The sequence below is a fragment of the Saimiri boliviensis genome, chromosome 20, assembly GCF_048565385.1.
Source record: "Saimiri boliviensis isolate mSaiBol1 chromosome 20, mSaiBol1.pri, whole genome shotgun sequence".
NCBI lineage: Eukaryota > Metazoa > Chordata > Mammalia > Primates > Cebidae > Saimiri > Saimiri boliviensis.
The window spans coordinates 30,287,920-30,303,197 of NC_133468.1; the positions used below are offsets into that span (position 1 = coordinate 30,287,920).

The following is a 15,278-nucleotide window of genomic DNA, read 5'->3' on the forward strand; positions in this document are numbered from 1 at the left end:
GCCTCCCGGGTTCAAGCGATTCTCCTGCCTCAGCCTCCCGAGTAGCTGGGATTATGGGTACACACCACCACCCCCAGCTAATTTTTTGTATTTTTAGTAGAGACAGGATTTCACCATGTTAGTAGAGATGGGGTTTCACTATGTTGGCCAGGATGGTCTTGAACTCCTGACCTCAAATGATCCACCTGCCTTGGCCTCCCAAAGCGCTGAGATTACAGGCATGAGCTGCTATGCCCAGCCTAAACAAATATTCTTAGGAGATGAATTCTACATGGCTTTAAGATGCAAGTGGTTTATCTGAAGTTCAGATAGAGAAAGGTGTACATGCTGAACATTTTATTAATATTAAGTTTAGAAGCTTTACATTTGGGTTACACTAAGATATAGGGCTGCTGCTTCTTAAAGAGGGATCCACTGGCATTGGGTTGTTGGGTTAGGAGTAATGGAGCTTGGCTATTTTTTTGCTAAGCAGTCACAATTCATAAATTCACAATCTTGGTCTACGACTTGGCTCAGTAACATTAGGCTCTCATCTTCTTCCTTCAGGAGAGAACAAACACTGTTATACCTCCAGGATTCTCAGCACATCATCACTGCACATTTGACAAAATGCACCTTGTAACAAAATCCATCCTCTTCACCATGTCTAAGTCATCAAGTACATTCACATTGAATTAATTAGGTACATTCACCTCAGTAGCAATTAAGCACAGTCACATTGTGCAACCACCACCACCACCACCACCACCACCACCACCACCACCACCTCTAGAACTGTTTCATCTTGTACAACTGAAGCTTAGCATCTATTAAATTGGGGGTCCCCAACCCCCTGTCCATGGCCTGTTAGGAACTGGGTCACACAGCAGGGGGTGAGCAGCAGGGCAGCAAAAAAAAGCTTTCTCTGTATTTACAGCCACTGCCCATGGCTCGCAAGACCGCCTGAGCTCCGCCTCCTGTCAGATCAGCTGCAGCATTAGATTCTCATAGGAGTATGAACCCTATTGTGAACTGTGCCTGAGAGAGATGTAGGTTGCCCGCTCCTTATGAGAATCTAATGCCTCCTGATCTAATGTCTCCCATCACGCCCAGATGGGACCATCTAGTTGCAGGAAAAAAGCTTAGGGCTCCCACCGATTCTATATTATGATAAGTTGTGTAATTATTTTATTATATATTACCATGTAATCATAGAAATAAAGTACACAATAAATATAATGCTCTTCCCGAAACCATTCCCTCACCCCAAAGTCAGTGGAAAATTTGTCTTTCATAAAAACTGGTCCCTAGTGTTAAAAAGGCTGGGGATCAGGTCAGGCATGGTGGCTCACACCTGTAATCCCAGCACTTTGGGAGGCCGAGTCGGGCAGATCATGAGGTCAGGAGTTCGAGACCAGCCTGACCAACATGGCAAAACCCTGTCTCTACTAAAAATACAAAAATTAGCCGGGCATGGTGGCACATGCCTGTAATCCCAGTGACTCAGGAGGCTGAGGCAGGACAATTGCCTGAACCTGGGAGGTGGAGGTTGCAGTGGGCCGAGATCGTGCCACTGCACTCCAGCCTGGGCGACAGAGTGAGACTCTGTCTCAAAATAAATAAATTTTAAAAGCTGGGGACCACTGTATTAAATCACTCCTCATTTCCTCCTCCACCCTGCACCTGGCAACCACCATTGTCTCTACAAATTTGACAACTTTGGTACCACATGTAAGTGGAATCGCACATTTGTCCTTTTGTGACTAGCTTCTTTTTAAATGCAGTTATGATATACTAGAACACCATCCTGACAATGAGTAAGAAAATGATGGGAATAGCTACCATTTCTAGATGAGAAGTCTTTAACCTGGAGTTCTTGGATAAGCCCCTGGGATTCAACCCCCTTTGAGAGAGGAGTCTTTTTTTTTTTTTTTTTTTTTTTTTTTTTGAGACAGCGCCTTCCTCTGTCACCTAAGGCTGGAGTGCAGTGGAGTGATCTGAGCTCACTGCAACCTCTGCCTCCTGGGTTCAAGCAATTCTCTTGTCTCAGCCTCCTGAGTAGCTGGGATTACAGGCATGCATCACCATGTCCAGCAAATTTTTGTATTTTCAGTAGAGATGGGGTTTTGCCATGTTTGCCAGGCTGGTCTCAAACTCCTGACCTTAGGTGATCCACCGCCTTGGCTTCCCAAAGTGCTGGGATTACAACCGTGAACCACCTTGCCTGGCCAAGTCTCTTTTTTACAAGGTTTTCATAGGAACCCTTAACCTAGAAGATGCTTATTACCATTATCACCATTCTAGGTCATCTTTTTTTATTTTTTTGAGACAGTCTTGCTCTGTTGCCCAGGTTAGAATGCAGTGGCACAATCACAACTCATTGCAGCCTCCACCTCCCAGGATCAAGCAGTCCTCCCATTTCAGCCTACCGAGTAACTGGGATTTCAGGCATATGCCATTACACCTGGCTAATTTTTTTATTTTTTGTAGAGATGGGTTCATGCTATCTTGCCCAGGCTGGTCTCAAACTCCTGGGCTCAAGCAATCCACCCACCTAGTCTCCCAAAGTGTTGCAATTACAGGCGTGAGCCACCACACCTGACTTGAGTTTTTTTTGTTTGTTAGTTTTTTTGAGATGAAGCTTTGCTCTGTCTGTCACCCAGGCTGGAGTGCAATGGCGCGATCTTGGCTCACTGCAACGTCCGCCTACCAGATTAAAGCGATTCTCCTGCCTCAGCCTCCTGAGTAGCTGGGATTAAAGGCACGCACCACCACGCCAAGCTAATTTTGTATTTTTAGTAGAGACAGGGTTTCACCATGTTGGCCAGGCTAGTCTCAAACTCCTGACCCTCAAGTGATCAGCCTGCTTCAGCCTCCTCAAGTGCTGGGATTACAGATGTGAGTCACTGCTCCCAGCCGAGAGCATCCTCTGTGGTCCCAAATCAAGATTAACTGCCCCAGCTAACCACAGCATCCACCAGCATACAATCAATATGATCAGGTCATATTGATTGTATAGTCCTGTATTTTGCTGATAAGTCACCTTTGACAGCTTAGTGTCAGCCTGTCACCCTGCCTTTTCTGTTGGTCAGCTAGCATGCCTTCACATGGCACTACCCCATCCATGGGGTATACTGGCAGCTTATCTGAGAAGGTTCTGTCAGTTCATCACAGGGAGGGCCCCCCACCCTTTTTCCTCCCTTCCCCAATACCTTCTTGTTGCCTCTCACTCAGGCATAGTACACATCAACTTAACTGACTTTTATCTGATCATGTAATAAACGTTTATCTGGTCATGTAATAAATATGAGGCTGCCTTCCTCATATAAAAGTAGCTGATATGAGTGAAAAACAAACCACAATGAGATACTACTTTATACCCATGAGGATAGCTACTACCAAAACACCCAGAAAATAACAAGTGTTGGCAAGAGTGTGGATAAGCTGCAATCCTTGTACATCCTTGGTAGGGATGTGAAATGGTACTCCTACTACGGAAAAGAGCATGATAGTTCTTCACAAATCCATAATGGAATTACCATATCACCTAGCAATTCCACTTCTGGATATATACTCCAAAGAATAGAGCCAGGTGTGTTGGCACATGCCTGTAGTCCCAGCACTTTGGAAAGCTAAGAGGGGTGGCTTGCTTGAGCTCAGGAGTTTGAGACCAATCTGAGCAACATGGAGAAACCCCATCTCTAAAAAAAAAGAAAAGTTAGCTGCCAGCGTGGTGATGCATGCCTGTAGTCCCAGATACTTGGGAGGCTGAGGTGGGAGGATTGCTTGAGCCCAGGGAGGTCAAGGCTACAGTGAGCTATCATTGCAGCCACTGCCTTCCGGCCTGCACAACACAGCAAGACCCTGTCTTGAAAAAAAAAAAAGGCAGCCAGGCACGGTGGCTCACACCTGTAATCCCAGCACGTTGGGAGGACAAGATGAGTGGATCACCTGAGGTCATCAGTTCAAGACCAGCCTGACCAACATGGAGAAACCCCCTCTCTACTAAAAATACAAAATTAGCTGGGCATGGTGGCACATGCCTGTAATCCCAGCTACTCAGGAGGCTGAGGCAGGAGAATCACTTGAACCTGGGAGATGGAGATTGTGGTGAGCCGAGATTGCATTACTGCACTCCAGCCTGGGCAACAAGAGCAAAACTCCATCTGAAAAAAAAAAAATTCACGCAGGGACTCTAATAGGCTAACACATCCATGTTCATAGCAGTGTATTCACCACAGCCAAATAGTAGAAGCAACTCACATATCCTTTGACAAATGAATGAATAAATACATAGCAGTGTATTCCCCATAGCCAAACGGTAGAAGAGACTCACTTATCCATTCACAGGTGAATGAATAAATACAATGTGGCATATATATTCAATGAAATATTATTCAACCTTAAAAAGGAAAGAAATCCGGATGCGTGCTATGGCATAGATGAACCTTAAAGACACTATGCTGAGTGGAAATCTATCAGTCACCAAAGGACAGATACTGTGCAATTCCACTCATGATGTCCCTAGAATAGTCAAGTTCATAGAGACAGAAAGCAAAATGATAGTTACTGAGGGCTGGGGGAAAGGTGTGTTGGGGACTTTGTAGTTAATAGGTAGGGAGTTTCCATTTGAGAAGTTAAAAACGCTGTGGAGATGGGCTGGGCATGGTGGCTTATGCCCGTCATCCCAGCACTTTGGGATTATGCCGAGGTGGGTGGATCATTTGAGATCAGGAGTTTGAGATCAGCCTGGCTAACATAGGGAAAACTCATCTCTGCTAAAGATTAGCTGGGTGTGGCGGCACATCCCTCTAATCTCAGCTACTGGAGTGGCTGAGGCTCAAGGATCCACTGAATCTGGGAGGTGGAGGTTGCAGTGAGCCGAGATCACGCCACTGTCCTCCAGCCTGGGCGACAGAGTGAGACTATCTCAAAAATAAAAATAAAATAAAAACTGAAAAACATAAAAGGTCACTTTAGCATCAAATCCTCTCCCCTGCCATACTTCTCCCAAAAAGGAGACCAGTAGAGTGAAGTTTTAAGCTAGAGGCAGCAGGACAGGCTCCCGAGGCAGTGGGGCAAGCTCCCAAGGCATTAGAAGAACTTCCAGGCACCAAGAAAGTGACCCGATACAGTAGGGATAGGGGAAACACATTAACTTCAGAGGATGGGGCAGGACAGAAGCCTACCTGCCCAGTCACCTGCCACGACCAACAGCCCGGGCCCTGGCAGGGTGACCCTCTGCAGAGGTGGCCCTACCAGAAGCCCTGGACACTCCTTCACACTCCTAAGTCACTTACCTTGCTAAAATGCTTCTCGATGATGTTCAAAGCTGACAGGCTAATCTGACGGTTCTCATGCAGTTGCAAAGCTTCAATTCTATCAATTCCACCCAGTTCTTCTATCAGAAGACACATGTTTTCCTTCTGAGACAGTTTCTCTGCTGCCTGTGACCAAGTACAAGGGCACATGAGACCCCAGCAGGACCTCTGCCAGCCCTCAAGGGAGCTGCCCTCAGTGGAAGCAAACCAAAGGCTACTATTCCAGAAGGGGTGGTTGCAGTTTTGCTTTTCCCAGATTGGTTGAAAATTACATGATCTTCCTCCATTCCATGTATCCATGATATATAGACATATATAATACAGTGGCTCATGGCTGGAATCCCAGCACTCTGGGAGGCCAAGGCAGGTGGATCACTTGAGGTCAAGAGTTCAAGACCAACCTGGCCAACATGGTAAAACTCTATCTCTACTAAAAATGCAAAAGTAGCTGGGCGTAGTGCAGTGCCTGTAATCCCAGCTACTCAAGAGGCTGAGGCACAAGAATGCCTGAAATGGGAAGCAGCGGTTACAGTGACTGAGACTGTGCCACTGCACTCCAGCCTGGATGATGGCATGAGACTCAGTCTCAAAAAAAATACAAGAAGATACACAGGAAAGACTCAGAAGCTATCATAATTTTGTTAACATTTTGTGTAGAGATAGCATCTTGCCGCATTACCTAGATCAGTCTCCAACTCCAGGTCTCAAGCGATCCTCCTGCCTCAGCCTCCCAAAGTGCTGGATTACAGGCATAAGCCACTGCACTTGGCCCAATTTTTTTTTTTTTTTTTTTTTGAGACAGTCTCGCTCTATTGCCCAGGCTAGAGTGCAGTGGCGTAATCTCTGCTCACTACACTCTCCACCTCTCAGGTTCAAGAGATTCTCCTACCTCAGCCTCCCAAGTAGCTGGGACTGCAGGTACATGCCACCATGACTGGCTAATTTTTAAAATATTTTTGTAGAGAGCAGGTTTCACCATGTTGGCCCTGCTGGTCTTGAGCTCCTGTCCTCAGGTGATCTGCCCACCTCTGCCTCCCGAAGTGCTATGATTACAAGCATAAGCCACTGCACTTAATCCAAATATCTATTCTTTATCTGTGTTGTTTGCTCCAAGTTGCAGGATGCCATTGGGTTGAGTTTCAAATCTAGTCTTGACTCAAATTGTTCTTTTCAAGACAATTACATTAAAAAGATGCTTAAAGCGGTCCTCGAAAGGGAGCTCCCTGGTGTCACTTTGAAGCTTTTCAGATGGTTTTGTCACCTATAAAAGGACCTTAACTAAGCTGGGCACAGTGGCCCATTCCTGTAATCCCAGCACTTTGGTAGACCAAGGTGAGAGGATCAGTTGAGCCCAGGAGTTTAAGACCAGCCTGGGCAACATAGCAAGACCTCGTATCTACTAAAAATACATAAATTAGCTGGGTGTGGTAGCACAAGCCAGTAATCCCAGCAACTTGGAAGGCTGAGGTTGGAGGATAACCTTAGCCCAGAGGTTGGCTCAGTTTACTGCCACCTCCGCCTCCCGGTTCAAATCATTCTCATGCCTCAACCACCTGAGTAGCTGGGATTACAGGCATGAGCCACCACACCTGGCTAATTTCCTTTTTTTTTTTCGTTTTATAGAGATGGGATTTCACTATGCTGGCCAGGCTTGTCTCGGAAGTCCTGACCTCAGGTGATCCACACGCCTCGGCCTCCCGAAGTGCTGGGATTACAGGCATGAGCCATCACTTCCAGCTCAAAAAATAGTGATTTTGCAAAGGACCCTAACCAAATGAATCTAGCTAGCCTCCAAGATTGCCCTGATGATCCCTGACTCCTGATGCTCAAAACCTGTGTAGTTCCCCACTCACAGTGAATCATGGTGACCTGTGTAACCAATAAAATGTTATAAAAGTGACATAATTGACCTCCAAGGTCACGTCGCAAAGGACACTGAGACCTTTGCCTTGTTTTAAGACCCTTTGCTCCACAGGAAGGCATCTGCTGCGACGTGAGGACACTCAGCCACCCCAACGGAGAGGGGCCACATGTACAAGTGACTTCTCAGCACTGTGTGACCCACCTGAGAAGCCAATCCTCTTGGCCAGGCATGGTGGCTCACACCTGTAATGCTAGCTCTTTGGGAGGCTGAGGTGGGAGGATGACTTGAGCCCAGGAGTTAGAGAACAGCCAGCGAGACCCTGTCTCTACTGAAAATACAAACACTGGCCAGGCGTGGTGGCATCTGGCTGTAGTGCCAGGGATTCCGGAGACTGTGGTGGAGGATTGCTTGAGCCGGGATATCAAGGCTGCAGTGAGCTAAGATCACAGCACTCCAACCTGGGCGACAGAGCAGAGATCCTCTCTCTCTCTCTCAATAAATAAAGATAGCTACAGCCACTCCCCAACCTGAACTATCAGTGACTGCCCCTTTATCTGATTTACTTTATCCATAACTTCCTCCCTGATGCATCTGTCCTCTGTTTCTCTCCTCATACATAGTGTCCATCACAGCAAGGACTTTGCACTGTCACAGTCTGAGCATCTGAAAAAAATACCTGGCACATAGACATTGATTTGAGAAAATGAAGACAGTGGTCCTTCAAGATGGCTCTTTTTGTGTTTCTCCACAGGACACATGGACAGAGGAGGGAGGAGGGATTAGGGGAACAGAAATAATCCAACTTGGGTTTTGCTTTGAGACAGAGTCTGGCTCTGTCATCCTGGCTTGAGTGCAGTGGCACGATCTCAGCTCACTGCAACCTCTGCCTCCTGGATTCAAGCGATTCTCCCACCTCAGCCTCCTGAGTGGCTGGGATGCAGGCATGCACTACCAGCTACTTTTTTGCATTTTTAGTGGAGACGGGTTTCACTGTGTTGGCCCAGCTGGTCTCAAACTCCCGACCTCAGGTGATCCACCTCCCTAGGCTTCACAAAGTGCAACTTGGGTTTTACAAGCCAAATTAAATGTCTTCATCCAATTGGAGACAGCTATTTACAAACCAACCTGTTCAGGACATCTCACCTCGAGGATGAAAGAGATGATATCGAGGATGATGAGAACAATTTCAACATCTGGAGCGGTGAGCAGATTCACCAGGGGCTCCAGGATTCCAGAATGGATCAGCTGGATCAGCTGATCCATGGTGGCCCCCGTTACAAAGTTCACCACCGTCCAGATAGCCTCTTTCTGGACTTTAAATTCTCCCTGCAGAACAAGAACGTTTACATTCTCTACAGGTCCTGAAGAACCTAAATATAGTGACACCAACTTGGTTCACTTTCTAGGGAGCCTGGTGACAGCCAGGAATGCCTGTACCATTTACATAGAATGCCTTGGCTACCTGCCTCTAGTTCTTTTTCTTCCCCACCCCACCCCCCACCCCCATGGCTCACTCTGTCTCCCAGGCTGGAGTGCAGTGGTGCAATATTGGCTCACTGCAACCTCCACCTTCTAGATTCAAGAGATACTCCAACCTCAGCCTCCTGAATAATGGATTACAGGCACCTGTCACCACGCCTGGCTAATTTTTATACTTTTAGTAGAGACAGGGTTTCATCATGTTGGCCAGGCTGGTCTCAAACTCCTGACCTCAAGTGATCCTCCCATCTCAGCCTCCCAAAGTGCTGGGATTACAGGCGTGAGCCCCCATGCCCAGCCCCTGTCTCTAGCTTTTGATCAGAAGACAGCATCTTTGAAAAGCTAAGAAGCAGGCAGACAGAATGAGATGGGGTCTTAAAGGGAGGCTCTAAGATTAAATAGGCTCATTTGCCCACATCAGGCTATGAGAAAATGAAACTGACATTAAGCAATCCGGGTAATCTACATAGATGGAGTTATGCTTGGGGTTTTAGATGATAGTGACCTACGTCTGCATTTCTAGTCTTTCTGATCTAGTAAAGCTTTGGACAAGAAGCTATAAAGGCTGGGAACACAGATAAAGCCTGAGGGACCAGGCCAGACCAGAGGTGACAGAGAAAGAGCCTAGAAATATCACTCAATGGGCTGGGTGTGGTGGCTCACACCTGCAATCTCAGCACTTTGGGAGGCTGAGGCAGGCAGATTGCCTGAACTCAGGAGTTCAAGACCAGCCTGGGCAACGTGGTGAAACACTGTCTCTACTAAAAACACAAAGTTAGCCAGGTGTGGCGGTGTGCACCTGTAATCCCAGCTACTCAGGAGGCTAAGGCAGGAAAATCGCTTGAACCTGGGAGGCAAATTTTGCAATGAGCTAAGATCGTGCCACTGCACTCCAACCTGGGCAACACAGCAAGACTCCATATCAAAAGAAAGAAAGAGAGAGAGAGAGAGGAGGGAGGGAAGGAAGGAAGGAAGATTACTCAATACATCTTTGCATTTATAAAGTATACTTGGCCCAGAGATATGGGAAGAGTTATCTTCTATTTTTCTATTCCTATTTTATTATTCCCATTTTATGGCTGGGGAAAACTGACCTCAGTGTAAAAACACAAAACAAATAACTTATGGCTCCAATCAAGTTCTAGTTCAAAAGACACCACTTGAAATATAAATGCTCTTTGGTTCATAACCAGACGTTTCTCACTAGAATATGTACAGATTCACAGGGGAGTGCAGGAGAGCTAGTACTGAATAGATTGGAAGAAGCTATAATTTAGGTGACACACCTGGCCTTTCTTGCCTAGCCTGTTATACCTGATGCATCCCTGGGAACCCACTACCCAACCTGAGAACAGGAACACTGCCAGTAGCTTCTCCTCACCCCCGTGGGACTCCACCTGCCTCCCCACCTCCAGCCCAAGGTAACCACTCCTGACTACAGATGGTTTAAATACAGCTCAATTCTTTAAAGGTGGCAAAAAGAAAAATGCAAAGGATAGTCATTGCTCCTGCGAAAGGGGGGTGCAAATCAGAAGAATGAAGCTTTTTTTTTTTTTTTTTTTAAGAGATAGAGTTTTACTCTTGTTGCCCAGGCTGGAGTGCAGTGGTGCGATGTCGGCTCACTGCCACCTCTGCCTCCCAGGTTCTGGCAATTCTCCTGTCTCAGCCTCCCAAGTAGCTGGGATTACAAGTGCCCACCACCACCACGCCCAGCGAATTTTTTGTATTTTTAGTAGAGACAGGGTTTCACCAGGTTGGCCAGGCTGGTCTTGAACTCCTGACCTCAGGTGGTTCACCTGCCTCAGCTTCCCAAAGTGCTGGGATTACAGTTGTGAGCCACTGTGCCTGGCCCTTTTTTTTTTTTGACAAAGGGTCTCACTCTGTCACGCAGGCTGCAGTGCAGTGGTGTGATGCTAGTTCATTGCAACCTTGACCTCCCAGGCTCCATAGATCCACCTTAGCCTCCCAAGTAGCTGGGACGACAGGCATATGCCACCATGCCTGGCTACTTAGTGTGTGTGTGTGTGTGTGTGTGTGTGTGTACATATATATATATAATTTGCAAAGATGAAGTTTTGCCACATTGCCCAGGCTGGTCTCGAACTCCTGAGCTCAAACTATCCACCCTACTCAGCCTCACAAAATGTTAGAATTACAGGCACAAGCCACTGTGCTCAGTCTGCTTTATTGTATTTCTACGTTTAGATTAGAATTTTGTTGACATTGCCACTTTAATCAATTTAACTTGGCTTCCCTTCAGTGTATAATATCACCATAGCCTGATAGGGTTTTCCTCCTAAAAACAAAAACTCCACCCTCTTTTGGTAGGGAGAGAATAGACGGCACATTCTTTCACCACCACTTAGACATAAGCCACTATTTACTAGCTCAAGAGTTTTCTGGATGTTTGAGCCATGGGGTCACTTTGTCACTGAACAATGCTTGTTCCATCTTTCAAATCTTTTTTTTGAGATGGAGTTTCACTCTTGTCGCCCAGGCTGGAGTGCAGTGGCATGAGCTCAGCTCACTGCAACTTCCACCTCCCAGGTTCAAGCAATTCTCCTGCCTCAGCCTCCCAAGTAGCCGGGACTACAGGCGCCTGCCACCACACCCACTAATTTTTTGTATTTTTAGTAGAGATGGGGTTTCACCACACTGGAGAGGCTGAGGCGGGCGGATTACCTGAGGTCAGGAGTTTGAGTCCAGCCTGATCACCGCGCCCGGCCACATCTTTTAAATCTTGAATGGGTTCTTCAGAATGGAATGCCCCCTTCCTTTTTTCAGGCAGACCTAGGAATCTCAGGTTTCATAGCTTCCCTGTGATCTCAATTAATTTGCTTGCCTATGTCTGGATTTCTGAAGGAGTTCAACCCAGTGCTATTGGAAAGCAATCCTTTGCCATGGTCCCTGTGTGCACCACTTACATGTTTTAGCACAGCCACCAAAGGAGGCAAGACATCGTAGGCAAGCAGCTGCTGGATGTGGTGACAGGGCCCTGCTGCCACGTTGCTCAGGGCCCAGGCTGCCTCCTTCTGGATAGAGGACTTGTTGTGTTGGAGGAGCTGCGGGAGCACGTTCAGTATGCCTGTGTCGATGGCCCTCTGTGTCTGTTCATCTGTGCCCGTGACAATGTTCCCCACAGTGCGGAGAGAAGGGGTCTGGAAGAACAAGACTAGCCGTTTTGTTTGTATTGCAAGTCTGTCACAGGAGAAGGCAACAATCACACCAACCCATTCCCTCCCAAACATTGCCATGCTATGTTGACGGTAGTCTGGAAGTCTGTGCACAGGAATTGTATCTGTGATCATTATTTATTCAACTCATGCATGGCCTTTTATTATTTTTTTAGAGGTAAGGTCTTACTGTTACCCAGGCTGGAATGCAGCACCATGATCATAGCTCACTGCAGCTTGGGGGCTCAAGTGATCCTCTTCCCTCAGCCTCCCAAGTATCCGGGACTACAGGTGTGTGCCACCATGCCCAGCTAATTTTTAAATTTTATTGTAGAGGCGGGGGTCTCGCTATGTTGCCCAGGCTGGCCTCAAGTGATCTTCCTGCCTTGGCTTCCCAAAGTGCTGGCATTACAATCATCAGCTGCTATGCCTGGCCCATGGCTATCTCCATGTGATTTAAAGGAACTTTCAGGTCTCCGACTTGTTTGGCTCAAGTGGGATAGAAATACCCAAGAAATGTCTTTATTGAGAAATGCTGTTGTGCTTTTCATATGCTTTCAATTTTATCATCGAATGCTAAGTTTATGATAGCCTTTTTTTTTTTTTTTTTTTTTTTTTTGAGTCAGGGTCTTGCTCTGTCCCCCAGGCTGGAGTGCAGTGGTGTGATCTTGGCTCACTACAACCTCTACCTCTAGAGTTCAAGCAATTCTGCCTCAGCCTACTGAGTAGCTGGGATTATAGGCATGTACCACCACACCCAGCTAATTTTTATATTTTTAGTACAGGCAGGGTTTCACCGTGTTGGCCAGGCTGGTCTCGAACTCCTGACCTCAAGAGATCCGCCTACCTCAGCCTCCCAAAGTGCTGGGATTACAGGCATGAGCCACTGCGCCCGGTGACTATAGCCTTTATCATGTAATAATGACTGAATCGGTATTTAGCAGCAGTGTCAAGCTTGTTAAATATTTAATTGGAGATAATTCGGATTTCTCTGCACTGTAGTGGCAGCCCCAGTGAAGTCCAGCAACAGTTCTAGAATGTTCCTAGCCTATTAGGCTACTTACGTGATACTAAAGTGAGAGGTATAAGTGGTACTTCAGGCCAGTCACGGCCTTACCAGTGCAGCTCCAAATAGACCACAGAACTCAGGGATAAGGAACTTATAGAATTTGCTTCTCCACTTTGGCAGTCCAAGGTGGGAAGATCACTTGAGGTCAGGAGCTCGAGACCAGCCTGGCCAACATGGTGAAACCCCATCTCTACTAAAAATACAAAAATTAGCTGGGCGTGATGGTGCATGCCTGTAGTCCCAGCTACTCGGGAGGCTGAGGCAGGAAAATCGCTTGAACCCGGGAGATGGAAGATGCAGGAAGTCTAGATCGTGCCACTGCACTTCGGCCTGGGTGACAGAGTAAGACTCCATCCCCCCCACCCACCCCCACAAAAAAAGAGCTTGTCTTCCCTCATGCTCTCCATGCCCCCAGCACCATCCCCAAACCAACCTTGACATCTGAGAAATCCTATGCTAATCTCAAAACAGATGATCATTAAGGCTGCAGAGTATGCAAAAGTAGGTAAAAGATTAGGAAAGTCAAGAGCAGGCAGCACAGAGGCATCGTCAATATCATGCACCCACCTTTCAAAGCAGTGTATGATGTAGGGAACATGTTTAATAACGTGACAAAGCAGCAGGGCGCAGTGGCTCGTGCGGTCATCCTAGCATTTCGGGAGGCTGGGGTGGGCAGATCACCTGAAGTCAGGAGTTCAGGACCATCCTGCCAACCTGGTGCAATCCTGTCTCTACTAAAAATACAAAAATTAGCCAGGCGTGGTGGTAGTGGGCGCCTGTGATCCCAGCTACTGGGGAGGTTGAGGCAGAAAAATCGCTTGAATCCAGGAGGTGGAGGTTCCAGTGAGCTGAGGTTGTACCACTGCATTCCAGCCTGGGTGACAAGAGACTTTATCTCAAAAAAAAAAAAAAAAAAAAAGAGAGACAATAGCAAAGACCAGGGAAATGCAGATGACAAGCCTTGCCCCAGAACCTGTTGAAGTGACTATGATTCAAGGACACGAATCTGCAGGGCCCATGATGACATTTACCAAGACGTTGAGCTCTGAGCTGTTCAAGAGCGCCACCAGCCTGGGCAGGACCCCCATGTCAACCACTTGGCCGATGCGCTTGCTGCAGCTGTCGGTGAGGTAGGACAGCGCCCAGCAGGCGTCAGAGAGAACCTCGCTGTCATGGTACTGTAGGAGGTGGAGGAGGGCCGGCAGTATCTGCTTCACTGCAGTGTCACAAGGATACGGGTTCTTGTTTCGGCACAGGTTCGACAAGGTCCACGTGATATTCCGCAGGAATGTGATCTATAACAAAGAGACTGCCTCCAGCATCCGGTGTAAAGGAGAGAAAATGCAGGCAGCAGTGTGTTCTTACCATTTCCAATCAGTATCATGGATCAGCATGAACCAGAACTTTTTAACACGTTCATTTATTTATTAATTTATTGGGACAGTCTTGTTCTGTTGCCCAGGCTGGAGTGCGGTGGCACAATCTTGGCTCACTGCAACCTCTACCTACCAGATTCAACCGATTCTCCTGCCTCAGCCTCCTGAGTAGCTGCAATTACAGACACCCATCACACACGCCCAGCTCATTTTTAAAATTTTTAGTAAAGATGGGGTTTTGCCATATTGCCCAGGCTGGTCTCAAACTCCGGACCTCAAGTGATCTACTGGCCTCAACCTCGGCCTCCCAAAGCGCTGGAATTACAGGCTGTGTGCCCAGCTGAATCAGAGCGTTGAGCTTCAAATAGAAATGTGTTCTAGGCAGTGATGTGTATTAGGGACACAGGATGAGCTTTATATTTCACATTCCAACATTAGGTGGAGCCTTCCTTGTGTCTTTCAAAATGTTCTTTCCCAAGCACGGGTTACTTGGTCTTTCTACTGGTCTAGAACACCACTGGCATGTCATCTCCATATTTCTAGTCTTCTATTTGAGGATAAGTCTTCCTACTCTGCCTCTGAATCCCATCCATTTTGGCCTTTAATGATTATTAGTTTTAGGTTTTGTAGAGACAGGAGGTCTTGCTATGTTGCCCAGTCTGGACTTCAACTCCTGGCCTCAACTGGTTTGCCTACCTCAGCCTCCCTAAGTGCTGAGATTACAGGCATAAGTCACCACACCTGGTCTTTACTTTTTGCCTTTACAGATTCTGCCCAGAATCACCTCTGACCCCAAGTCACTCCCACCAATTAAAAAAAAAACATTCTGGGACTGTCAGCTGCTCCCCTTTCCAATGCTTTCAGCCATCACCCCACCTCTTTCAGTGTCCATCCTCAAGGAGGCATCTATATTCACGACCTCCCAGATTCCCAATTGTTGAGTTTTTTTTGTTTTTTGTTTTTTGTTTTTTTGAGACGGGGTCTCACTCTGTTGCCCAGGCTGCAGTGCAGTGGCAC

At 47.1% G+C, this 15,278-nt stretch overlaps 1 protein-coding gene across 2 annotated transcripts in view; it reads right to left on the minus strand.

Annotated features, from left to right (window-relative positions):
- Nucleotides 1–258: 258 nt before the first annotated feature.
- KPNA7 (karyopherin subunit alpha 7) overlaps nucleotides 259–15,278 on the minus strand; it is a 49,860-nt gene continuing 34,840 nt past the window's right edge. For both annotated transcript variants that reach the window (XM_003934232.4, XM_074390286.1), the window contains 5 exons: nucleotides 13,917–14,180; nucleotides 11,568–11,801; nucleotides 8,308–8,490; nucleotides 5,280–5,426; nucleotides 259–540 (listed from right to left, as the gene is read on the minus strand). In XM_003934232.4, coding sequence (XP_003934281.1) covers nucleotides 454–540; nucleotides 5,280–5,426; nucleotides 8,308–8,490; nucleotides 11,568–11,801; nucleotides 13,917–14,180 — 915 coding nt within the window. In that variant the 3' untranslated portion in view covers nucleotides 259–453. The remainder of the gene's footprint in view (nucleotides 541–5,279; nucleotides 5,427–8,307; nucleotides 8,491–11,567; nucleotides 11,802–13,916; nucleotides 14,181–15,278) is intronic.